This window comes from Zootermopsis nevadensis, unplaced genomic scaffold, assembly GCF_977971745.1.
Source record: "Zootermopsis nevadensis isolate Lab colony 2312 unplaced genomic scaffold, Znev_1.0 Znev_ptg000010l, whole genome shotgun sequence".
Lineage (NCBI taxonomy): Eukaryota > Metazoa > Arthropoda > Insecta > Blattodea > Termopsidae > Zootermopsis > Zootermopsis nevadensis.
This window is the reverse complement of record NW_028259142.1, coordinates 20,581,541-20,607,705: the sequence shown is the minus strand read 5'-3', so window position 1 is coordinate 20,607,705 and position 26,165 is coordinate 20,581,541. Positions and strand designations below refer to the sequence as shown.

General features: G+C 38.0%; 2 protein-coding genes across 13 annotated transcripts; both read left to right on the top strand.

Annotated features, from left to right (window-relative positions):
- Nucleotides 1-494: 494 nt before the first annotated feature.
- LOC110829617 (leukocyte elastase inhibitor) lies at nt 495-16,184 on the top strand. Of its 9 annotated transcripts, none has more exons than XM_022063522.2 (9): nt 2,124-2,278; nt 3,835-3,953; nt 4,977-5,156; nt 5,370-5,580; nt 6,498-6,712; nt 6,819-7,004; nt 7,350-7,491; nt 14,112-14,249; nt 14,874-15,008. In XM_022063522.2, the coding sequence occupies exons 1-8, from the start codon at nt 2,212-2,214 to the stop codon at nt 14,240-14,242; spliced, it is 1,251 nt and encodes a 416-aa protein (XP_021919214.1). In that variant the 5' UTR covers nt 2,124-2,211; the 3' UTR covers nt 14,243-14,249; nt 14,874-15,008. The 9 variants fall into 9 exon arrangements, with proteins under 9 accessions (XP_087202923.1, XP_087202922.1, XP_021919215.1 ...); XM_022063518.2 differs by lacking the exon at nt 14,874-15,008 and adding an exon at nt 12,159-12,298 and having other exon boundaries at nt 14,112-14,244; XM_087346797.1 differs by lacking the exons at nt 2,124-2,278; nt 14,112-14,249; nt 14,874-15,008 and adding exons at nt 495-611; nt 9,774-10,411.
- Nucleotides 16,185-17,193: 1,009 nt separating this feature from the next.
- Nucleotides 17,194-25,960, top strand: LOC110829618 (PSME3-interacting protein). 4 transcript variants are annotated; one of them, XM_087346806.1, is made up of 7 exons: nt 17,194-17,398; nt 17,584-17,699; nt 17,897-17,995; nt 19,368-19,581; nt 20,086-20,195; nt 20,515-20,833; nt 20,951-25,960. In XM_087346806.1, exons 2-7 carry the CDS (start codon nt 17,603-17,605, stop codon nt 20,961-20,963), a joined length of 852 nt encoding a protein of 283 aa, XP_087202932.1. In that variant the 5' UTR covers nt 17,194-17,398; nt 17,584-17,602; the 3' UTR covers nt 20,964-25,960. The 4 variants fall into 4 exon arrangements, 3 of the variants coding, with proteins under 3 accessions (XP_087202932.1, XP_021919218.1, XP_087202933.1); XR_015534621.1 differs by having other exon boundaries at nt 17,199-17,699; nt 20,951-21,030; nt 21,509-25,960; XM_022063526.2 differs by having other exon boundaries at nt 17,204-17,699; nt 21,509-25,960.
- The last annotated feature ends 205 nt before the right edge of the window (nt 25,961-26,165 follow it).

Here is a 26,165-nt window from a genome sequence, read left to right as displayed (position 1 = left end):
AAATGATAACTGTTTACAGCGAGAATCATACGAAACCCGTAGATTCAAAATTCAAGGTGAACTGATTGTTGAAACAGATGGAACATATGGAACCATTCCAGTTTTGTTTATTACTCCCAGTTTTAAACACGACGACAACTGGGTTCGTATTTCGATGACAAATTAAAAATATTCTTTAGCCTTTAGCATAGTTTAGCTTATCTTTTGAAAAAAAATGTAGAATGGCGGGATTCGAACAGTCGACCGCGTGGGCTAGACTGAGACCGCAGACACTGTTGCCAACATAAGAAACTAAAAATTGTACGTTTGACATTAATTCATAGCAGATGTGAGAACATTACTGAGAAAACAATTACACTGCAGATATCAGATTTTGACAGTCGATTCCTATAATTTGTATTGATTGCCAGTTATTTCTAGAAAAATAATATTGAACGAACAGATGTCCAGCGCCATTTCTATGATGTAACTCTGAGTCACAGATCACGAGTGGATGAATCGATTGTATCTCTTGCGATTGCAGTATATAATCGGTCCGGTCAGAGTTAGTATCGTCTAAAGATCTGCTCCGTTTCGAAAGGCACTACTACTCGTGGGACATCAGTTAACAGGTGAAGTTCGTGTTACGTTTGTGTGTAAAGTAGTCTGTAAGTTGATATAATTAAGTTTATCTTGAACAGACAATGGAATCAATTCAGTGACTCGACGCATTCAGTAAACTAGACCGGAACGAACTCGAGAGAAATTAGATTTATGTCGACCTTGGTCGTGTAGGTTATGATGACCTGTGGGCTTGTAGGTAAGATGTCAACGTTTCGGAGAAACATAATGCGACCATCTACCGGCCTGAAGATAGACAATATTTTACTTATTTATTTATTTATTTAGTGTTCTGTCTGACGACAGGTCCATATGAACAGGATCCTTCCATCCTTTTCTCGGACTGGGACCTGTTCATATACGTTCTTGGCAGATGATCCAGAAGTGGTTTGCCATTGCCTTCTTCTGTGTGTGAATGGAGTAATTGTTGGGATGCCACGGAGGAAAACTCCGTGTTGCCTAGACCACGGCCTTGCCCAACACAAGTTATAAATTCGGGCACCGCCGGGAATCGAACCCGAGACCCCAGGATTACAAGGCCAGCGTTCTAACCGCTAGACCACCGTGGCCATCATAGACAATATACCGAAACGTTAATACAAATTCTCACGGCGTTTCTCCAAAATGCTGTTATCTTCTTACAAATGTACACAATGTTACAACCGGTAACATTGATATTGACATCTGTACCGATATGAGGTATTGATTAAATCTCAGTCAGATTACTTATAAAGCGAGTCATTCACCAGTTATCTGTATTTTAAGGTACATCTGTAACCGGTCCCCGTGAATTTATGTAAATTGTTCAACAATGGTTTATAAACGACAAACTGTTGTCAAAGACAAATAAATCGTACCAGTGTTGCGTGTCAGTATAAAGCGTCAGAAGGGACTGAGAAATGTCATGGATATATTTAGTCAGGATAGGCTGTTCACTGATTTCGATTTCAGTCATGTGCCTATGGAATGCGCTGCTATCGGACAAGCCTACTCAGTCAGATAACATTGTAAGTTATGTCAACTATAAAGTTTCTGTGACGTCGATTTTTCAACAATGGAAAATTGGGAAGGATGTTGTAAGAAGTGGTTTTTGGCCTGTTCTCACTTTACATGAGAACACAAATCAGTTATTGAGCTCAACCCCCGTGCTGTAAAAATGAATCGATTTTTTAAAGCTTACTTGACGAACATGAAAAATTAATTGCTTAACTGGATTTTTGCTTATTTCGACAAACATTTCCTGTGGGGCTAAATATATAAAACTGATTATTAAGACCAAATTGCGTTATGCGAAGTTCAGTTCAATTTCCCGCCATGTTAATGATGCGTTAGCGGATATGGACTGAATTCGATTGGTTTAGGATACTTTCATATGATGTGTTCTTGTGTGCATAGTAATTTCCTTCTGGTTGTGCAAAGGACGGGAAATTTCGTAACCGCCGTGGAACTATTACCAACCCTGGAGTCATAATTTCCGAAAGCGCTTCGGTGCTATCACATGACCTTTGGGGCGTGGTGAGAGGCCATATTTGTTTTATATGTGGGAGTATGTGACATTTCTGAGACATTTACAGCGATTTAGTGACAGTACTGTGCAGTGAGTATTGGAATATGCCTCATGTTTACAAAGCGAGGTGGAGGGATCGAGCATGCTTTCATGAATGTGGCAGCTCCTTAGGTAACGCGGTTTGATAGCAGCCGGTTCTGAATACCATATATTTGTCAGTTTCTTGGAATGGTTTCTACACCATGACAAGAAGCCGGTTTCTGTCACAGGACAAAATGCCCAAGTATTCGTAGTATGTACTGATTCATCACATAGTTACACTATTTTTCTCCTTCAGAAAAAGGCAATTAGAACAATGATGGGATGTGGCAATAGAGGCTCGTGTAGAAATATATTCAAAGAATTAGATATTTTGCCGTTGGCATCACAATATATATTTTCTTTATCATTGTTTGTATTACAAAACAAAACTATTTTTCCATTAAACATTGACTCTCATACTATTGATACTAGACAGAGACAAAATTTGTATCTACCTCAAGCTAATGTAACTATTTATCAGAAAGGAGTTCATTATGCGGGTATAAATATATTTAATAAATTACCCATAGAAATTAAGAATATCTCAAATAATCTTAAAAAGTTCAAGGTTGCATTAAGGCATTTTTTAATTACTCACTCGTTTTATACTGTGGATGAGTACCTAATTGGATAACTATTACAATAAAAAATACTAGTTATATTGTTTTGTATTTAGTACGCTGCTTGTCTAGATGTAATTCTTTAACGTATGTATTTTATGCTTTTATACTTGAGTTTGTGACATGTTCTATATCCACTATTGGATTTCTGGAACTTGTAAATAAATAAATTAGAAAATAAAGCGAGGATATTTGGTGGCATAGCATGGCCCGTTCGGTATGCATGATAAATGCCTCGGTTGCTACGTTTAATAGTCATAGTGTCACAGCTGTCTAATAATCTGTAGTTTGCCATTGCATGTCGTGAACTTGTGGTATAGTCGTATAGATGGTTAACAAACATATCGCCTCTATCTTCAGAGCGTAGTCGATGTGGTAGAACTCTGCAGCCATTGTGGAAGTGATATGTTCTTCCTAACCACATACGTATTAAACTACATGGTGTCATGAGCTGGAAGACCACAATCCAGATATTTTACTTCCAGCATGATGGGGCATCCCACATTTCAGTTGACATGTTACAGAATACCTCAATGAACAGTTCCATGACCATCAGATTGGTCGTAGTAATCTGCAAAATTGGCCGCTACAGTGACTGGATATCATTCCCCTAGTTATGTTAAAACCGTGGTATGTGAACATGAATAAACGGGAGAGAAGAATTACATCATCAAATTTGTTATAATACAAGATGCATGAATAACATGATGCCCTTTGTTTAGTTTGTATTGTCTTAAATTTCAAATATCTGTAGCTCTGTAACCGTTGAAAATCAGACCTGTGTTCATATGACATTCTGACTGCGAGTGACCTCAGCAATAAGAACCCAAAATATTTGTATAAAGTAGCTGGACACTTTGTATGTTTCATGCTCTGTGTCATGCAGTCACCTGTAGAAAGTATTATATTTGTTTTCACAGTTTGGATGTTTCGAACGAGTATCAGATGCGCCTATTTCATATCTGATTCTTCAAATTCGCGCAAATAAATTTGTTTACGTAATAATAATTGTTATTTGTGTTGCAGTTTTGTGTTTCTTGACAGTTGGTATAATAATGGCCGAAGGGTGCTTGAAAGATGAAATATCTGAGGCTGTGTTGAAGGTTTCCAAAGGAAGTGCTCAGTTTACTACAAATGTCTATAAGGTAAGTGTTGGTTCTTTGAATTACGGTGATGTGGAAGGGTGTGGAAAACCATGCAGTTATGTTTTATCCATAATATATGACTTTTATGTATTTTATAGTGGATAATATTGCAATTTATAATGTCTCACAAAAGAGATTATATTTCTTATTTTCATGTTATTAAACTCTTGTCATTTAAATTTTAGGTCTCATTTCGGGTCAGTAATTTTTGTTCACTTCATAAGCAATAGGAAGGGTTTAATGGTTTTCAGGGTAACATGATTCAATTAATTTCTTCACAAATTATGTAATAAATATATTTTATCAAAGATACTTAATGGTCATGTGACATCATATAAAAAAAACGTAATTTCATTGTACACTTCACCTGCTTTTGATTAGTTATTTTATATATTATCTAATTAAAGTGCATAAACATGTTTGATTATGTAGGACTGAGATATAAAATCTGTTGTGCACGCATGATGCTCATCTCTTACTATTTTGCATATACAAAGGCGTTTACAATTTCCCTTCACATTGGCCTGTCACCTTACACTTGAACCCGCCCATATTGGTTGAGGTATAGAATGTGAGCTGATGGATCCTTGGAAGGAGCTAATTCCAATCCCCAGACTAATGGTCCCAAGAGATTAAATTTTGTACTTTTACCTTGTAGCCACGGTGGTCTAGCGGTTAGAACGCTGGCCTTGTAATCCTGGGGTCTCGGGTTCGATTCCCGGCGGTGCCCGAATTTATAACTTGTGTTGGGCAAGGCCGTGGTCTAGGCAACACGGAGTTTTCCTCCGTGGCATCCCAACAATTACTCCATTCACACACAGAAGAAGGCAATGGCAAACCACTTCTGGATCATCTGCCAAGAACGTATATGAACAGGTCCCAGTCCGAGAAAAGGATGGAAGGATCCTGTTCATATGGACCTGTCGTCAGACAGAACACTAAATAAAAATAATAAATAAAATAAACTTTTACCTTGACTTTTGGATTGCGTGTCTGAGGTAGACTATTGTGTCACTTTTCCAGGTTCTTTCCAGCAAAGATGGCAATATATTCATCTCTCCTCTTAGCGTGGAAGTGGTTCTGGCACTCGCATACATGGGGGCTGCAGGTAGCACGGCCAAACAGATAGCTTCAGCTCTCTACTTGCCCCCAGACAGAGAAGACATAAAGGCAGGCTTTGCAGAAATTCTTGGTTCACTTAAGGTAAGGAAGGGGAAGCTCACTGGACTTGTTGCGAGTCTGTCAGCGCACTTTTACTTAAAATATTATGACCTTTTTATGGATGTGCCTTAGGCTACATACATGGATAATTAATAAATGCACCTGACTATCTACCAGTCTCAGTTCCTGCATTTATTTACCTCTTTTCGCTAAAGTATTAGTGAAAATGTTGGCATTGTCTCTTTCAATCCACAGAGCACGGGAAGTTTGACATTGGAGATTGCCAACAAAATATTCTCTCAGAGTGGTTTTGAGATTTTATCGGAATACAAGGCGATAGCGAAGGACTCATTTCTGTCTGGAGCCGAGGAGCTGGATTTTTCAGATTCTGAGCCATCCAGGAATATCATCAACAGTTGGGTTGAGAAGGAAACTAGGAACAAGATCAGAGACTTGATTCCCTCAGGTGAATATGTTCTGTTCTTTTTTTCATGTATATAGCTAATTACAGAACAGCACCTACTGCATAATTAGGGTAAAATGTTGATGTCATGTACTTGCCTTGCCATGGATTCCTCAGGATTTACCCAGAGCTGTAGGAGTTTCGTGCTTCAGGATGATTACGGGTCGTGACTACCTTCAGAAGCATCTTCATCGAATTGGAATGGAGGACTTGTCCACTGTGTGGACTTTTGGATATGATTGGAACCCGCCTCACTATGTGCCCAGGTCTTAGCGACGTCGTAGACATTAATACTGCGGAAAATTTTACTGGTTTTATCGCCGATTCAAATCTGTGTTGGGCTGCCAGAAATAGGCTTAAGTCTGGCGTTTATTATTATTAAGTGTTCTGTCTTACGACAGGTCCATTGCTCTGCCCAAAAAGAGCTCTCCAGTTGTCCCTATTCTCGGCTTCTCGCTTTAAGTCCTGGAACGTCGTCATCTTTCCTTGTTTAAGGTCGTCGGTTAGCTTTATCAGTCTTCTTCCCAGTCCTCGCTTTCCTTCAAAAAGTCTGGCGTAGGATAAAAAAAACTTTCCTTGCCAAGAAATTCCCTCTTTTTTATTGAACTCAAAGGTTAATAATCATCATCATTCACTATTGAAATACTGGGTTTATGAAGGCCCAATTTGGGATTATTTGGTGAAGTGATTGGTGGGGGTAATCTTCAAATATCTAGTAATGTTATTTAGTAGAGTATAGTTATTGGCAGGAAACTGTACTGTGCTGTAAATTTTTGCACTTTTATTATAATTGATAACTAAAATCAAATGCATATTGAAGTTTGCCATTTGTGGACAACACTTTTGAAAAGGTTTAAAATTCAGGTTACGGTTTGAGGAATTTGGTGATTATTATCTTCACTGCAGGAATCCTGTTACAGGTCTCCTGGACGAAACGACGAGACTCGTGCTCGTGAACGCTGTTTACTTCAAGGGGCTCTGGGAGAAACAATTTAGCGCAGACAAAACAAAGCCTGATAAGTTTCACTTGAATAGCAGAGAGAATAAGGAGATCCCCATGATGCACAAAACAGCTAATTTTGGCTACTTGGAATCTGAGGAGTTGCGTGCAGCCATACTCGAAATGCCTTACCAAGCAAGTCTCGTACTATGAATGCTTATTGAACTGCAGTGTTTGTTGGATAATATTTTTAATACTGGGCAAGTGATTATATGCTGACAGTTGTTTGAATGTTGTCTAGGATAGAAATATCAGCATGTTCATTATTCTGCCACATGACATCGACGGAATCTCTGAACTAGAGAAGAAGTTGGCCACAGCGGACCTCTCCACAGTTTTGAAGAATATACCAACGAGAGAAGTGAGAGTCTCAATTCCCAAATTTAAACTTGAGGAGACAATTAGCTTCAATGACATCCTCAAACAGGTATGCGCTTGTGTCTGCCCTTCTATTAACTTCAAAACCAATTAATGTATATCAAATCTAAAACTTCTTGACGATGGTGAAGAGTCAATTGAATAAAAAATTTTCTTGGATATTATCCATCGTCTAGTAAATATAAAACGTAAAACGACGTTTTGGAGATGGGACTCTATCTATTGTCCGCGTCTTTCTGTGTTGTGCTGTCCTGTGTACAGGTAGAGGCCTTGCGACGGGCCGATCCCTCGTCCAAGGAGTCCTACCGAATGTCTATAGATCAAGCCAACGTAAAGTTGGGATCCGCAGATGCTGAAGGCACTTGAAGAATGGGTCGTTCTGTTGTGCTTACAGTTGGGCATGACAAGCATGTTCAGTGCCAAAGAAGCTGACTTCTCTGGAATCTCTGGGACTCGTGAGTTGTTTGTGAGCAGCGTTATGCAGAAGACGTTCATAGAAGTGAACGAGGGGGGAAGCGAGGCAGCAGCAGCTACTGGTGAGTTTGTTTGTCGTCTCACATTTTAAAGAATGTGGGCTAGTGGTATCTGGATGGCAGATGATGATACGATGTTTTAGGGCTTTTATATGGTATGGCTTTTACTTCACAGTACGTAAACTGTTGGTTTTGTATGTTGGAGTGTTTGGGTATGATTTTGCAGCAGAGGGCTATCCCGGATTAACCATTTTTATTGTAGGTATGCTCTGAAACTGGCGATTCTTTTAAAGAACCAAATATTATTCCGTGTATAGAAAAAAGAACATCAGATCCTCACATCACACATCATGATAGAGATCTACAAACAGATGTTTGAGAAGATGGATGTCTCGGTAACTGTTTGTAGCACCGTGTTGCGGAGGTCCTTGGTGTCTCCATGATCAGGGTAGTGATGATGGAGGCAGCAAGGACATCTGAAACATTGCTAAACTTCTTCCATACTACACAGTGCTATAACCCAGAAGTCGGTCATCTTCCAAGTCACTGCCATTAAAACCTCAAATCCTACTACAGACGTCATAAAAGTATGATAATGCATGTCATTAATTATGTCTTAAGGTGGTTTAATGATTCTGTTTCAACTATGAAGGGAATAGAATATCAGTAAATGGTGACTAGTTGATACTGTCTTGACATTCATCTGGTGTGACTGAGGAAGTCGATGAAATGTTTCCATTAATATATCCACAATTTAACATAGTCTTCTTTGATTACAAATAATAGAGCATTTTTTTGTTGTAACATCCAGCTTCAAGTATGCTTTTGAAGATTCTGTTCCCTTCCCTAGTCATACACAGTCAGTAGTTTAGTTTATCGCTGAAGGAAAGAGACTCTGTTGTGCTGTTTGCTGATCTCTGAAGCCGGTAATGAAACCGGTAATTAATACCAATAAATATTGGAGCAGATTATTTCTTAAGAAGCTAATATTTACTTTAGCTAATCAAATACCCTACCCTTTCTGAAATATGAAGGTTTATGAGTGTTCACGCGGGTTTCAACTATTGCCAATTATGAGCCAGATGAATCCAGTCCGTACTCTCCCACCCTATTTCTCTATGTTTCATTTTATGAGGGCAAGTCAAATGAAAGCCTTAAAAGTGCATAAGAAATCGAGAACCTACGATGTTCAGCTTTATGCGTACTAAGTCATCGGCAGTGGTTAGAGGTATACACTGTATGCAGCAGGTGTACGAATGGAGTAGGAAGTGTAAGAATGGTTTGTCAGATGTTACTTGACAAGGCCACAGAGTCATTGCACTGCAGGAAATTTCTGACATTCGACATGTCATAATGGAAAACTGTCCCGTTATGGCGGATGAAGTGGCTGCCACGTTGGACGTAATTCATGTTTCAACTCGCCGTATAATCCATGACATGCTGCAGTTCCTCAGTGTTTGCAACTGACCTTGAACTGAAGGAGAGACGTGTGGACGCTTGCCAAGTACTTCTGTGATGATATGAGACAGAAGGTGATGGCTTCCTGCACCGCATTGTGACTGGCATAGGGCTACTATTTCTAGCCTGAAATAAAAAATTCAAGCAAAGAATGGCACCATTCCACCTTACCAAAATCCACAAAATTCCACATGCAGATAAATGTGGGAGTAGTGATCCTGATGTTGTTCTGGGATCACCGAGGCCGACATGTTCAAGGGGACCACAGTTACCATTGCCACATATTGCGATCTCTTTAGGAATCATTTGAAACCAGCGTTCGGATCAGAACATCATGGCTGTGACCATTGAGGACTTGCGTTTTGAGTGCCTCCCTCATCTTCTGTACTCACCTGACCTCACGCCTTCTGACTGCCATATCTTAGGGCAGCTCAAGGAAGCAGTTGGTGAAAAGACTTTTTACTGAAATGGTGAAGTGCAGGAGAAACTTCGTGAGTGGCTACGTAGCCAAAACAGGAATCCAGACATCGGTGAAATGCTGGAGGACACGCATTGAACGCAAAGTGGACTATATTGAAAGTTAAAGTTTTCATTTGACTCACCATCATAACATTAAAAAATATTTTACCAAAATATTAAAGACTTTGTCAGCTGTGACATTAGGTCTGGTAATTATGTGGAGTCTGTATAAGAAAAGGGTTAGGTTGCCTGATTCTGATATTAATAAATATGCCATTATGTTTGTGCTAAGAAGTCATCTCCACCTAAGGACACTCGTAGTATAACTGTGACATCCAGCTTGTAACGTAATTGATTTAATGAGTCTAATTCTGTATTTGTGGAACTACTTCGTGCAGATGCTTATTTAATTTTTTCTATTCTTGTAGCCGCTGTCATAAGAGTGAAACGATCACTCCTGTCAAGAGAGACTTATGAATTCATCGCAAATCATCCATTTATTTTCACTATCCATGAAAAAGAGACAGACTTGAAAATGTTTATAGGAAGATTTGCAGAACCCACAGGGGGATTTGTCCACCGTGAGGAGCTGTAATAATGCATTTGTTTTGAGCGAAGAGTTGGTGTTAACATTTCGCTTGATGTATAGAATAAATGATGCCATCCATACTAATATGTTGTCATAAATTAGTATGTGTGTCATCAAACTTGGATTATATATCATGGCTGTGTCTAGACACGCATTGAACGCAAAGTGGACTATATTGAAAATTAAAGTTTTTATTTGACTCACCCTCATAAAAAAAAAACTTTAACAAAATATTAAAGACTTTGTCAGCTGTGACATTAGGTCTGGTAATTATGTGGAGTCTTTATAAGAAAAGGGTTAGGTTGCCTGATTCTGATATTAATTAATATGCCATTATGTTTGTGCTAAGAAGTCATCTCCACCTAAGACCACTCGTAGTATAACTGTGACATCCAGCTTGTAACGTAATTGATTTAATGAGTCTAATTCTGTATTTGTGGAACTACTTCCTGCAGATGCTTATTCTTTTATTTTTTCTATTTTTGTAGCCGGTGTTATAAGAGTGGAACGATCACTCCTGTCAAGAGAGACTTATGAATTCATCGCAAATCATCCATTTATTTTCACTATCCATGAAAAAGAGACAGACTTGAAAATGTTTATAGGAAGATTTGCAGAACCCACAGGGGGATTTGTCCACCATGAGGAGCTGTGATAATGCATTTGTTTTGAGCGAAGAGTTGGTGTTAACATTTGGTTCGATGTATAGAATAAATGATGCCATCCATACTAATATGTTGTCATAAATTAGTATGTATGTCATCAAACTTGCATTATATACCATGGCTGTGTCTAGAAAATATAAACTGAGACTTCAGGAGTCTTCATAATGTGGTGATAAAATACATAACTTAGAGGAATAAAATCTTGATGCCAGTGAAGGTGGCAATGCGGGTTAACCATTTGCTTTAATCTTTGTAGAGAGGACTGTTATGTGTATTGAATAATATGAGGTGGTGATGTTTGAAAAAAGAGAGGTGAATCTAATTTGTATGCTTTGCGTGTATGTTAATGTGTTGTATCTTTTGTCTTCTGAATGTTTTGTTTGTATTTTGCTAAAAGCTTGTATGGAAGATTCATTACAAAATTTTGATACAACTGTGGGTGTTTTTAGACTAATTGAAAAGGTATTTCACTTTAAAACCTGAACTTTTCTCTATTTGTATCTTGTTAATTTTACATGAAATCTAAGTTACAGGTCTAAGCTTTGTAATTATTTCAATGTCATGTGGATGTGTTGCATAGGAGGAACCACTTTGAGATGCATTCATGACTAAAAGTTGCAGTAATGTGCCTTTAGCTTCGTCCTGTCGTTAATCTGTCTGTCTGTTCACACGTAAGAACTCGATGACCATCGGTTCAGTGTCACCTAAACCATGTTTAAGGACATTGGTCTTCAGCCAAAGGTCACTTGACCATAGGCCCAAGTTTATTTGGTCCTATTAACCTAGGCCTAAAATCATTGGTCTCAGGTTCAAGGCCATTGTAAATAGATAAAGTGTAAACTGTTCAAGATCATAAATCAGCCTAATATCATTCCATCTTTATGAAGATCTTCCTGGGTTTCCTTTCTGATATTTTACAATTTGATATTGTTTCTATCAGATAATTCTTTCAGTATGTCCCGTCGTTTCAGAGGTGCTAGGTGCCCCCGTCATTAGGGCAATGAGTAAGGCATGCTTGAGGAATTGGTTTCAGATACAGGAACCTTGGCTGGCCCAGTGGGGTGTGGGGTGAGTATTGCATGAGGGCAAGGGAGCCAATAGGAGAGGGGGATGTATCACAGCTTCACCAGAAGGGGAGAGAAGGATGTGCAAAAGAGAGGGTAAAGTAAACAGTCCTCAGCATCAGATTGGGGACCAGAAGAAAGATCTTTTGTATACACGAGGAGTCTTTTGAGTCCAAGGTCATTCTTTACAGGCTGAAGGAGACTGGGGATCATCTTTGGGAGTAGGACCACAGATTTGATGATGTGCCTGCGTAGCATCCTGCTGATGATTGGCACGTTTCATGCTTTTACAGTTTACATTGCAGATGAAACTGTTAGCTTCATTTGTAAGTGTAAGATAAAAACCATTCGAGTCTTTACTGTCTCCAGGGTAGCTGTTATATTTGTTCACTCAAGAAAGCAGTTACAGATTATTACTACCGGTCACTGCTAGCAAATGAACTGCCAACCGTGTACATCTGCAGCATTTGACAAGACTTTCTCCTTGCTTCACAGTAGCCGTCATGATGCTGCGTTGCATGCCAAGGCCTCTCCCAGAATTCAACGCCAACCATCCATTTGTCTTTGTGATCCAGAACATCAAATTGGGAATAGTTTTGTTTGCTGGGCGATTTTCGCATGTTTAGTATTAACAGGTAAAAGCCCCGTGTTGCAAGCAACATCGCAGTTCTGTGTGTGTTACATCAGAATTTATTTGTTGATACAAAGAAACTATATCGTATTTGAAATGTAACTAATGTTCACCCCAGATGAAACAGATACAGACCTCTCCCTTACTTGCCATGTACACCAAATGATCTTATGTTTTTATAGTTAAAACACTGTTCCATCTACTGAAGTTGTGCTTTGGTACTTAATGAGTTGTGACTGTGTCAGATACAGTCCTAATGACCTAATGAACAAGAAACTATGCATGAGGAAGTTCAAATAGACTGTATCCTCGCATATGTGGGAAAGGACTAAGTAAAACCTTGAAAGCTCTTGGCTCAAATTCAAACGTGCTCAGCTACTTAAGCTTCTGAATGAGGACGTTCCAGAGTAGCTTTTTTTGCAAATAAACTTCTTTATAATCATTCCAGAAGTAATAATTTCTTTTATCAGTGAAAAATATGCAACACTTAGAATGTTTCATAATTAATTTACAATTGTAAATTTAAATTTTGTTTTGCCTCATGTTTTAATTTAGGCACGATCAACTTTGTGGAGAAAATAGTACTGGACCATTAAAAAATACCTATCTTATATTGGTATAATAGGTTACCAGTGACAGGTTCTTGTGAGTGCAGTCATGAATCTTTGTGTTGCGTAGAAGGCACAGAATTTCTTGACTATCGAAGCAGCTCTTACATTCTCAAGGATTCTGCTGCATCAAGTAAGCTTGAATTGTGGGGGGTATGCCGAGCAGATTTCGAGTGCTACAAGCCTCCTTCAGAGATAAGTGTTTTTTAACATTTCTGGCATCATGGCATTTGTATATGTTACAGAGCTGCTGCTGCTGCTGTCGTACAACATTTAAATGTATTGTTCAGTTGTTTACACATAAATATATTGTAGGGAGAAACATTGTTCCGTCTTTTATTGGCTTTGAATTTTCTTCTAAAAAAGTGATTTGGAATTTGTGATTTTGTTTGTGTTCACTGTTAATGACATGAAATGGAAGTGTAGACTACATCCACAGTACTTGTTGGCTGACTGCGCGTTTGTTTTTGTATGTGGATGAACGCAATGTTGCCAGTGCAATAATTTTGAGACCCCATATTGCCAAAGACTAGTCTAACGATTACTGCTAGATTGTTATGTTGTTATAGGATTGATTACTTTTTGAGAATTTGCAGTTGCTGTGTCATTTTCAAAATTTCCAATGGATAAATATTGTTACTGTTTCTCTATGGCAAACGTTGAATGAAAATGAATTTGGCTGGTTCTCACGTGAACTTCTGGTATCCCCTGTCAGTCACCTCACCAGTTTTCTTAATTCTTGGTAATATTAGCACCTCATGAAGTGTTATAAATCACTGAGCCAATCAGTACTTTTACGTCCACTTCTATGATTTTCAGAGTCTAGTCACGTCTTCAACCTCTTTGTACTATGAAATTCAATAAACTAGACTTTTCTCTTGACGTCATGTTGTGTTATCATTGGTTGGAACAGAGACTGGGGGACAAATGAAATGTCTATATGCTTGTACGTAGTTACTAAGAATGTCCATTTGTTGATTTTGCAAACGATTTAGGACAGGCTATAACATCAGCTACACGTATATTTGTGAGAATAATTTTGTCGTAGTCTTCATTGTCACTTAGTTGATACAGAAAAAGAAAATCTGATAGCACTTACATTTGTAGACTAAGAAAAGCAATGACGTATTACTGCTATTGGTCACTGCTTGCACACAAACTGTCTTGTAGATCTGTAGCATATGACAAGACTTTCTCCTTGGTTCCCAGTTGTTTATATGGCTATGTGCTGCGCGCCGTCGTCTCCCAGAGAATTCACTGCCAACCATCCATTTGTCTTTGTGATCTACAACAATGAATCAGAAATATTTTTGTTTGCTGGACGATTTTCACATGTTTAATATACAGGTAAAAAAAAAAAAGACTTTGCCAGTTTAAGATTAAAACAGGGACAGATACGCATTTAAATGTCTGTGACTAGGTTTAGACTTAAACATCAATTTATGTTTCAGTCAGTTAATAAACATTTTTACTAAAAAATACATAACTTCAGTGTGATCCTCAGACACATTTGTTTTAACTTCCACAGATATTATATAAGAATAATTATAGCGATCTCTCACGGAATAGACGTCCGTTTTCCAGATCTGGCCATGTACAATGTCTCTTATAAGTTATGTTATTGATCTGATGTGTAGCTTATATTTGTGACAGCTGAACAAAGTAGACTCTCAGTTACTTGCGCTGTGGATAACCTTCTGAACATTTTCATTTGACTGTAAATCTTTACCCAATGCTCCAACACAGTTTACTCGATGTGAATGTGGTATGCAAACAGCTGAATATTTTGGCTTATAATGTAGAGAGCTCCATCAACAATTCCAGGAATCCAGTGTTAGTAACAGTTTCTACTGCCTGCTTGTACAACGTTATTGGACCGCCACTTGGTAAATATGAAGCGAACACCTGAGGTGTTGGTGGGTCGATAAAGGACATTGTACTGACTTTTGCTTTTTTGTTTGTTTGTAACAGGAATGGTATTTATGAAGTGTTCACTGAACTTTCTGCAGCCTCCAAATTTTATAGCCGACCATCCATTTGTGTTTGTACTTGCAGAAGCAAACGCTGTGTTATTTGTTGGAAGGTTTTCAAATCCTGTTTAGATGCAGGTAAAAGGATCTGTCATGCATCTGCATGCTGTGGTGTGAGCCTTGTAAGTGTGATTGATAAGTCAGTGACTCCTGCCGCTACTTTCCAACATGTGTTACCTATGTAAGACTTGAGGTTCTCACAGCGGTGAGTATGAAGATATCCGTCTTCTGGGTTATTGCGCTGTGTAGTCTGGTCGATGTTAACCAACGTTTCAGAGGTCATACTGCCTCCGTCATCAGGGCGATCGCCCTGATGACGGAGGCAGTATGACCTCTGAAACGTTGGTTAACATCGACCAGACTACACAGCGCAATAACCCAGAAGACGGATATCTTCATACTCATCGCCCTGATGACGGAGGCAGTATGACCTCTGAAACGTTGGTTAACATCGACCAGACTACACAGCGCAATAACCCAGAAGACGGATATCTTCATGTGTTTACCTAAGTGGCATAAAAGCTTAGGAACTGCGTATGTACAGGAAGAAGTAACCTTTTGAGTTCTGCACAGAAGTCATTACTCTTTAAAATTTATATTTGTTACTTTATTAAGCAGGTTATGTGAATACAGCTTATATAGCTTCACTGATGGACAGATGTCCAAAAAATATGTAGAAGATTGGGTTGTATAATGTTTTTCCACAATGGCATTGCAAATTGCTGAACTACTATGCATATGCCTTTATGCTTCAATGATGATGGCATAGTGAACATTATGAGAAATAGGGATGTTGATTAATGTTGGTCTGTCTTTGAATTGAGAAGGGAGAGAAAATGTAGAATCTCTGGATGGACATTGAAGAAACCAGCCACTCGGAAAATATAGATGGAAGGATGATATGACAATATACTTTTGGGTAATAGAATGTAGGGATGTTGACTAATTCAGAAGCAGGACCAACTGCAATATTTTTCGTTATTATTGTTGAAACTTGGGTGTCTAGTACCGGAGAGTTTGGTGTTAGGAGTCTGTAAATGCAAACCTTTCAAGTTTTCAATTATGAAATTCCCGTGTGAAAGTTTATTCATTACATAAAAATTGTAACATTTGGTGGTTCACTTATAAAATTTGGTGTTCAGTAATATGGATGTTATTACAGAAGTTTTCTTTGTATCCTGTCTCTGTTGTTTGAAATTTGTATGAAATATTTAAATGTGCAGCTTGAAAATAAATATACAAAGTCACCACAGTTTTTATTTATTTACTTATACACTGCAGAAGTGATGTACTATGATTGGATCCCAATCTGGGGCTGAATGGGTAACTCATAAATTGGCTGTGTAATTTTTGTTTTCTCATCATTACTTTCGGAAGGGAAAACGAGAAATAGGAAGGTCTGTGAAAAAGATGGAGAGACCAGTTCCAGGAGATTATTGTTGGGAGTCAGAACAGACTAATGAGTCTGATCCCTGAAGTTCATGATAATGGTTGACCTATTTGGTTGAAATTTAAAATTGTAGTGTTACCATCTGAAAATCCTAATAGTAATCAAGAATGTTGACTCAGCACCCTGATGATGGAGGCAGCCATGACTTCTACCAGACTACATGGAGTAGGGGTGAGGTAGGAGATACTCTTTTGGTGCTAGCATAACTTATTTATATCATAATTTAAAATTTTTATAGTGTTGGGAAGATTGCTGAATAGCTTAATTCAGGTACAGAAAACTGGTTTTTGCTTAATCTATTTTGAAGCTTACAATGATGTAATATAATCCAGATTTTATTTTTGGACCTTGACCATTGTGTGATGTTATACAATTTCAGAATGAATCTTTTCTAAAGTTTCTCTGCTACTTCCCAGATCTAGGAATCCATAAAAATCATCTACATCCAGAAATACATTATAAAAATAAGAGGGAGGCATCCATGATACATTAAATTTAGAATTTACTTCAGATTAAATACTGGAATTATTTTATATTTTTTTCTTTAAACCTCATTTCCTAAATCTTACATGGAGTTTTCAAGAATTGCAGACAATATTTGTTTCGAAACGAATAGAAAATATTTTTTTCCATGGATCCTTGATAGCCTAAGCCAACGATGCAGAATTTTATAATCAGTCTCACCACCTTGAAAACCTCAAATTCTACTAGCAACGGTTTAGTTGTTTTTGTGTTATTTACATTAAATGAATGGAAAAGGGGCTGACGCCATCTGCCCGAGTGCAAGACCTCTGGATAGATTTAGATGAAATTTGGTACGGACGTTATGATGTGGGGTTCTTCAGCTACTGTTGAGCGTGCTATACAAGGATAAGCAACCTTTTGCATTTGACCAAGTGTGCACCCGTAGATAATCTGGCACCTACAATTGCAACGATTGCAGTATTAATCTATTGGTAGCACACTCGTTTCTATGTTGGTATTGTCTGACCTTGTTGCGTGAATATTGGCGAGAGGTGAGGTTGGATCTAGAAAGTAAATTAACGGTCTAAACTATATGTTACATATTCTAAAATCATTGCCTCCTGTAGTTTCATAAATCGTGTGACTGTTATGGTTAAGACTAGTGTATGTTTGTTTAGAGTTTGTGGGATTTGTTATTAGGTTGTCTGAGTTCCGATAGTGCTTTCATGTAAGGTAGATACAGGTGAACTTCCACAATGAGTTCTGGTTTCATATCGGAAGCTGAATTAGCAGAGCAACGGCGAATTCGACAAGAAGCATGGGATAAGGTTCGAAAGCCGGACCAACCCGAAGGTGGGTGGAATAAATGAATAAAAGCACACACACAATTCTGTTGAAGGCTTGGCGTGGTTCATACATCTGAAATGTTTTGACGGTTTATGTTTTAAGTTGACTACTCCTAACCTTAACTAGTACTTATTTTTTCTCAGTGTGTTGAGTATTACTTTCCAGAATTTGTAGTCATGTATTGGATGATGGCTACTTTTCAGAATGTCCAGAGGAAGAATATGACCATCGCTCACTGTTTGAACGTCTTGAAGAACAGAAACAAAAACGGGAACTTGAATATGAAGAAGCACACAAGCTAAGTAAGTTACCTGGAACCACAACAGTAAGATCCCATAAGATGATAGCATCTGGCATTTTGACATTTGAAACTTTCACAGGAATCGTAAAAAGCTAGTAAGGTTGTTTGTGTACAAATAAATGCAGAAGAAACTAAAAGTATGTATATGTCTTATCACAAGAATGCAGGCCAAAATTATAATATAAAGGTAAAGTTCAGATATTTGAGACCGAAAGTAACAAGTCAAAATTACATTTCAAGCAAGCTAATAGCAAGTTAAATTTGTCACCCTATCTTATATAATCAGTACTGTATTGACTGTATGCAAAGCTTCACTGTTGTAAAATATTGATGTATTTTCATCTATTCATGCGGAGAAACCTATTGTACTTCTCACATTCTCAAATGTGAATGAAGGAAGAAGGAATGTAAATAAGTGTGAAACTTCAAAATCGTGTGCAGTGTAAGGATGTGTCATTTTATGAGATTTGTGGAGTAACATTGAAGACCATGGAAAATAAAATTGTGCTTTATAATCTGTGTAGTGTTGACACCTAATATTTTGGCTAGGAGGTCAGAGGAATTCCACTGCAATATTGCAATTGGAAAAACTTACAGAATAAAGAGCTTCATAATTTGTATTCTCCGCCAAATGTTAACAGGGTAATTAAATCAAGGAGAATGAGATGGGTAGGAAATTTAGAATGCATGGAGATTTGAGCATAGAGGGTCAGTGTTTAATGTTATCTTAAAGAAATGGTGCGTGGATTGGATTCAAGTGGCTCTGAATAGGGCTCAATCACACCTTCGTAGTGATGGTGAATTACTACCATGAAGTGTTGGTATTATTGCAGTCACACTGTTATGTCAAAAGTTAAGAGATAAAAACTGATGTTTTGCAAAGTAAAACTAAACTTCCAGCTGCTTATTTTAAAAAAAATATTTCTAGTGTTTCTTCGGTCATTTGTTAACTGAGGAAGGTCACAGTGTGAGGTTCTTATTCTTTTCCTATCTTTGTGATGCCTTCCATCTAGTAATTGATTTTTTCGGCGATGGAGCGAGTTGTTGCCCTTGAAATGAGTCTTGTAGCTGGGTTACAGGGATGCTGTAGCCAGTTACCCCTATAATCGGGATTCGGTGCTGGAAGACTTTTTGTTTAAGCCTAATTCTTACTGTTTCTAAACAAAGGATATTTTTAAATTAATGATTACACCAACTATGTATTAATATTTGCAAGTTTATATATAAACTTCAATGCAACTTAAAAATGAGTATTTATTTTGTATGTGCTTCTTGTGTCTTGCATTTCCACATGACATATATCTCACAAATACAGTTTCCAAATACCTTTCTTCGAATCTTACGTAGTTCATATTGATCTTAATTGTTCACAGAAAACATGATAAAAGGTCTAGATGACGATGAGGTGGAATTCTTGGACCTTGTTGATCGCAGTAAATTGGAAGAGGAGAGGCGCAAGTCCGCGGAAGAGGCGCGTGAGATAAAGGACTTCCGAGATGCAGTTGCAATTCTGCAGGAACAGTCATTGGAGCAAAGAATTCACACTGAAATTCATTCTCGTCCTCCCATCCAAAGTGGTACTGGCAGGTAGCTACTAATTTTGCTTGGTATTAGACGCCAGCCGGTGTGATCCAACAGTTAGTTGATACGGAGAGAGAGACTGCGACTTGCGACTGAAAGGACCGTTATCTTTTAAATAAATTAAGGGTTCGCATTTCCCTAGCAATGTCTGTTACCACAAAAAGTTGTTAGGATTCATGAGTAAATATTAAATATATCAAATAATTTGACCCAGTGATATTTAACTGTTTCCTGTCTTATTAAATTGGGTTGAAAATTTGGCTCTATATATAAAAACACAAGTTAAATCATGGCAGTTGGAACAAATCTGAATCTAAGACATCCCCCCCTCTGAGAACTATGTCTGCGCAGAAAATGAGTTAATTTATACTGTTAGTACGAGAAAACATGTGAAAGTTAATAGATATTTTAAAACATGCTAATTTTTTCTTAATTTATGAAATAAAATTATAAGGCAAGTGCTTAGTTGTGATCCTCGCTGAAAGTTTTGCTTGTTACGTGATGTGACAGTGGACGCAGCTCACAGGTACGGCTTCTGGCGGGAGCAGTAGTCAGGAAGCAACCGGGTGATGCTTCTACCCAGGCTGCGACCAACAAGAAATTTTGTGGTGAAAACAAAGGTTTGTTGTGTTACTCTAAACACTTTATATTTAAGGCAGCATAATCCTTGTGCCATGAAGATGAAGAGGGCATGGAGATAGAACACCGTGTATTCTTAACGTCATTACTAGGTGGATGCTTATGTTGTGGCCATCTTGCCTCTTCAGAAAGGGCCCCTGGAACCCATTGTAGTATATAGGATACTGGGAACGACCCGTTCTTCAAGTGCCTGAGCATTGGCTTGATCTGTAGACATTCGGTAGGACACAAAAATTGTGGTTCACCCTCTTCTTCAGAAACATTTTAACTCCAGATGTAATGATGTGTAACATTTTGCAGATGGTGTAGCAGTGAGTCAAGATGTAAATTCTACGCAGATTCAGGTTACACCAACGCAGATCTCTGGCACAAGCGAAGATGGCGAGAGCGCGTCGAAAAAGAGAAAGAATCGCGATGAAGAAATACAAAATGGCGATTCAACTGCTGTGGGTCTGCGATGTATCGGTATTCTTCCCGGTTTGGGTTTGTATCCTGATTCGAGCGACAGCGAGCAGAGCTCGGACACAGATCAAGAACTGCCGTGTCCTTCAGGCTACGACCTGCTAGGTCGTAAAATTACGCAGCAAACCAAGGAAAAGTCCACCACATCTTCGAGCAGGTAAACTGATAACATACGGATAAGAAGCTACATAACTTCACTGTGATTTTTAAATATGTGAATGCTATTCCAGAACTATATTTCCTAAACTCTGGTGCTTCTTCTCGATTCTTGCAGTGATGTCGAGTAAACATGGGCAGCACAGTCCAGAGTATAACATTTCACTGTTGGGTTATTTAGAGTTGCACATTTAAGAGGCAAGTACCACTGTGTGGCACCCCATATCCTGGTGTAACTACTGTAAGAATTTGTCTTCTTTTCCATTTGATTAATTTTGACCATTAAAATCCTTCTGTCTCCGTTATCGATACATCACGTGTCCTCCCTCAACGTTGTTAACACAATTGTGTATGTTCATTTTTGCCTAACGATCATGTTTTAATTAATTGTGTCTGAACGTAACCTACCGAAGTTTGAAATGGCGATGTAAAGTCAGAATCAAGTGAAAATAAATATATTTTTAAAGAAATAGACTTGTCTTGCAGGAAGATGTGTTCAACTTGAAGCTGTACTTTGAGGCTCAACATATTAAGTCAGTTCCATTATCATCAAGTTGTAATAAAAGTGAATGTGATAAATGTTTGTATTGCGCAGTGTTTGGCGTGTCTTGCCTTCTTTTGTTTTTATTATTATTTTATTGGATTCTCAGGAATCTTGTATGTGTCTGTTCTTCAGCTTTGATGCTTGACCATCGCACCACAGCCAATTACTGTTTTCTGGAAGTAATAAAAAACCTGAGTCCGTGACGTCCAAAGTGTCAGTTTACACAACCGTATGCCTGACGGTGTAGTACGTTACACATGAGGTGGATCCAGTTTGTGTGAACCAAAACCAAGACATATTTTTTTAATGTCACATGGATAAAATATTCACTCATGCACATTAATTACAAGTCTCTGAGGATTAAAATTTATCCTCTCATCCTGATGAAAGTCTTATAGGTGTGGATAATCGTAGCAACCCACACAAAAATTGTTACTGTTTCTTAGGGAAGTAGGTTATGAAGATGTGGACAGGATTCATCATATTCGGGATAGGGACCACTGGCAGGCTGTGGTGAACAGAGAAACCTTTGGGTTCAATAAATGGTATGGAATTTCTTCACTAGCTGAGTGACTATTAGCTTCTTATACAAGTCTCTGCTACATGGAATTAATTAACTTATAATTGAAAACAGTGTAAGATCCAGGTAGCTGAGTCGGTATAGTGACCGACTATGGGCTGGGTGATCAGGGTTTGGTCCCCGACGGGGGCAGAGGATTTTATTCTAGCCTTTGCATCCAGACCGACTTCGAGGTCCACCCATCCTGTCCAATGGATACTGGGGATCCTTTCCTCAGGGGGTAAAGCGCGGCCAGGGCGTGACCCTGATCACTCAACCCCATCTAGTGCCGAGGTTGAGAATGAGTAGGAGCTATACCTCCTCTCCCCCTGAGCACCTGCTTTGTGCGTAGAAGAATAGCTTTAGTTTACTTCACTAAGAACAGCTGAAAATGTCGTGTCATACATAACAAGGAAAATTATTTATATAGTACCACTGCAATTTTAAAACCAGATTTTGTAGATATGCCAGAGAGGAAGGACAGTATACTGTATTTTTTGGGGGGGGGACTGATCACTTGAAGACGTCAGAGTTGGAAGAATGAATTAAAATAAACCTATAAATAAAGTTTCATAATGTAAACTTTACTGAACTGGTTCAGAGTTGAGTCTCTCAAGTTAGGAGTGATGAGTCAAAATTATCAGATACTTGGAGTCATCTGTAGACTAGGGTAAGGTTATATACGACAGATTGGAAAGGAAGTGGAAACGTTCATGACCACATTCATTTGTGTAATATCTCATAATTTATGTAAACACAACACCACAATTAACTGAGAAGTTGATATGGTAGAAAAATATTTTGTATTTGTGGTTTATAAAAGAACATTTATTTTTCTAGAAAACATACATAGGTCACAACTGTACAATATATCTGTAAAGAAAATGTATGGCACAGATTAAAGAATTATATCGAAACCACAAAAATTATTAACTACTGAGAATTGCTAATAGTATTGTTAAGTATCTTCACGTACCAAAATGATAATAGAATTGTACTGTAAGTGGAGAAAGGGTGGGTTGAAGGGGTACCATAACATGAGATTACGTATGTTTGATTCTCTGGGCATTTTGACATTTGGCGTTGGTGTCAGGAGGATCAGTACTGCACTTTTGGATCATTTCCAGACTGAACTTTTCAAGGTGACTTTCATATGTACTATTATGTCTTGCCACATGGTATGCAATGCCTTTATGATATAGAAATATGTAATTCTTTCAACGTGAAAGCGTTGTTTTTTGCAGTGTACGATGTCGGCAAATTAAACCTTATGTGCTGGATGGCAAAAATAAATTCACACATGCAGTCATAGAAAAGAAAACTTCATCCTCAGTGGGTAGTTACATGCAATGATAAATTCCTGTGTTTCACATAAACGTATATAAATATGATTTGCATCGTATCATGTTCCACTCTATTAGTGAGAAATTGGATGTTAAAGATTTAAAGATGCGTAAGCACATTTGTTGAAACCAGATGTACAACACTTACAAGGATTAAAGGATTAATCTTCTCAGTAACAGAAATGTATATTCTTTTTGTGTGCTTATATAATCAGTAATCAGATATAATTAAACATAAAGTTGCAAGAATTGAGGTCATGTGTCAAATATTAAAGGAATATAAAAAGAATCAGTGAATTGTTGCACACTAGAAATTATATTAGTGAAGGATTTCAGTTAAAAATACGTGTTTATAAAATTAATTAGAAATATATGACAGATAACTTATTCTTAAAGAAACACAGGCCTAATCTATGTTGTACCCTGTCCGTAGTGCCTCCAGCCTCTCAGCGATGTCAAACTTCCTTCCTGTTGCTCTGCTCTGGTCTTCTGTTATACTCTGAACCACTTTTTATTAAAATCATTTGTCTTAAAAGATTCCATTCTGATTGTACACATTTTGTACTTGCATTGCTACAGATGATAAATACGAGATTTAAATTGGGGGCAGTATGAATAAAAGTACAAATCACACCAACTGAAATTTTAGCATGATTTGTGGTGGAACATCAAAAATTCAGTAAGAATTTTTATGGAAAACAAACATGCTAAATCTTCTTTCATAAAAGCTGGAGTGTAACCTATGCCTGACGATGTACAAGTTAAAGAACCGTAATTACGATATTACAACTTAGAGCTTTTGCATTGTGATTGAATGTTGCATAAAAATGATTCATGCAAAGAAACCGATAATTATATCTGATTGTTTTTCATATGAATACGTGACATCCAAGTTGCATTTGATGTTTATAGAAAAGTTACTCAACTTTTCAGGAATCCCCAATGCATTTAGGTTGTAATGAAAATTATTTCAGTGCATTGGTCATCCAAAATTGTAGCTTTCCTTTGTGCTTAAAACTCAGACCTGAAAGTATCCAAATGCACTAAAATTTTGTAAACATTTTCATTCCCATAATTTACAGTGCAAAGAAAACATCCAACCATTCAATGCTTTCTGGGGAAGTGCAAAGAACACCAGTTCTGACTGCAAAGTACTAGCAATATATATTACATAAAATTCTCAGATACTCGGTTGCCAGATATATATCACATTTTCAAACAGGTTGGTTGATAGGTTTTATAATATTAATTACAGGAGACTCTCATTTATCCAAAGGAATTAATTGTGTGAATAAAACTGTAAGCACTAAATGCACAAAGAGATGAAGTATTCATTTGGGCACTGTTTTAACAGATTGGGCTTGGAAGGTATTTAAACATCCCACCTCAGTGTGTGAGATGAGCCGGGATAGCTCAGTCAGTATAGTGACTAGCTACGGGCTGGACGACCGGGGTTCGATCCCCGACGGGGGCAGAGGATTTTTCCTCTAGCCTCTGCGTCCAGACCGGCTCTGGGGCCCACCCAGCCTCCTCTACAATGGGTACTGGGGTTCTTTCCCGGGGGTAAAGCCGGCCGGGGCGTGATGCTGACCACTCACCCCCATCTAGTGCCGAGGTCAAGGAAGGGAGGAGCTATACATCCACTCCCCCCAAGCGCCTATATGGCGTATAGCGGGACAAACTTTACTTTACTTTACCTCAGTGTGTGAGACACGTACAGAGCAGTTGGCGTATCTATAAATGCAAGAATAAAAGTATACATAAAGATTGAATTTTTATGCATGGATCTATGTGTGAATATGTAAACCAGTGTTTGGAAATCTAAACAAAGTATACCAGTAGTGGCTTTTAGTTTCCATGGTATTCAGTGCTGTAAATCTTTTCGCTTTTATGGACATTGCGGCATAACTGTCACGACAGACACATAATGGGAATTATTATGTTCAAAACAAATAGGTTTTACCAGCTCAGTTGTAGATTACAGTTTTGAACGATAATTTAAAGATTGTTGTCTTCTGGGTTGTTGCGCCATGCAATCTGGTAGAAGTTTACCGACGTTTCAGAGGTCGGTAAACTTCTACCAGACTACACGGTGCAACAACCCAGAAGACGGCCATCTTTGTACTCACCACCGTGTAAACCTCAAATCTTACATAACTATAATTTACCTTAAAATATTATTGCTGGGAGTTTCCTATTATGTATAAAATCTCAAAACAATTTTCAAACACAATCATTCATCACATTTCTGACAGTCTGAAGAACTGGTTCTTGACTGCATTTATGGTGTGATATGTTTCTGTATGCAAATTGCAAATAGATTTCTATAAGATTTCCGTCTTCTGGGTTATTGCGCTGTGTAGTCTGGTCGATGTTAACCAACGTTTCAGAGGTCATACTGCCTCCGTCATCAGGGCGATGAATATGACCTCTGAAACGTTGGTTAACATCAACCAGACTACACAGCGCAACAACCCAGAAGACGGAAATCTTCATACTCACCGCTGTGAGAACCTCAAGTCTTACACAGATTTCTATAAATTGTACATGGACAGTTGTTGATTTTAGAAAACCTTCCTGTCCTTTGTACTCAGTTATTATCTGTTCTGAAAATGTCTGTTTCTGTCCGAATGAGTTGAAATATATAATTGTGAATAAAAGATGAAAACTGTCTGTAGTAAATGTACATTTGAATTTATTCCTGGTGGCCCACGCATTTTTGTTTTTCTTTCCAGTCATTTATACTTGTAAATTTGTCTTTGAGAGTCATCCTGTAATTGTTGGTAACAGGTGTTATTTCATCTTCTTCACTCGTGTTTCTGATGGCCGACTGTTTTAAATCTGGTAACCCACACATTCATATTGATCTGAATCACTGTTTTAGATA

Coding starts and splice junctions, on each gene's coding strand:
- LOC110829618 (XM_087346806.1), top strand. CDS start 17,603: ATGAGTTCTGGTTTCATATCGGAAGCTGAATTAGCAGAGCAACGGCGA. Junction 17,996..19,367: donor TGAAGAAGCACACAAGCTAA/GTAAGTTACCTG, acceptor AATTGTTCACAG/AAAACATGATAAAAGGTCTA. Junction 19,582..20,085: donor ATCCAAAGTGGTACTGGCAG/GTAGCTACTAAT, acceptor GTGATGTGACAG/TGGACGCAGCTCACAGGTAC.
- LOC110829617 (XM_022063515.2), top strand. CDS start 2,212: ATGCCTCATGTTTACAAAGCGAGGTGGAGGGATCGAGCATGCTTTCAT. Junction 6,713..6,818: donor TACTCGAAATGCCTTACCAA/GCAAGTCTCGTA, acceptor AATGTTGTCTAG/GATAGAAATATCAGCATGTT. Junction 7,492..10,422: donor CGAGGCAGCAGCAGCTACTG/GTGAGTTTGTTT, acceptor CTATTTTTGTAG/CCGGTGTTATAAGAGTGGAA.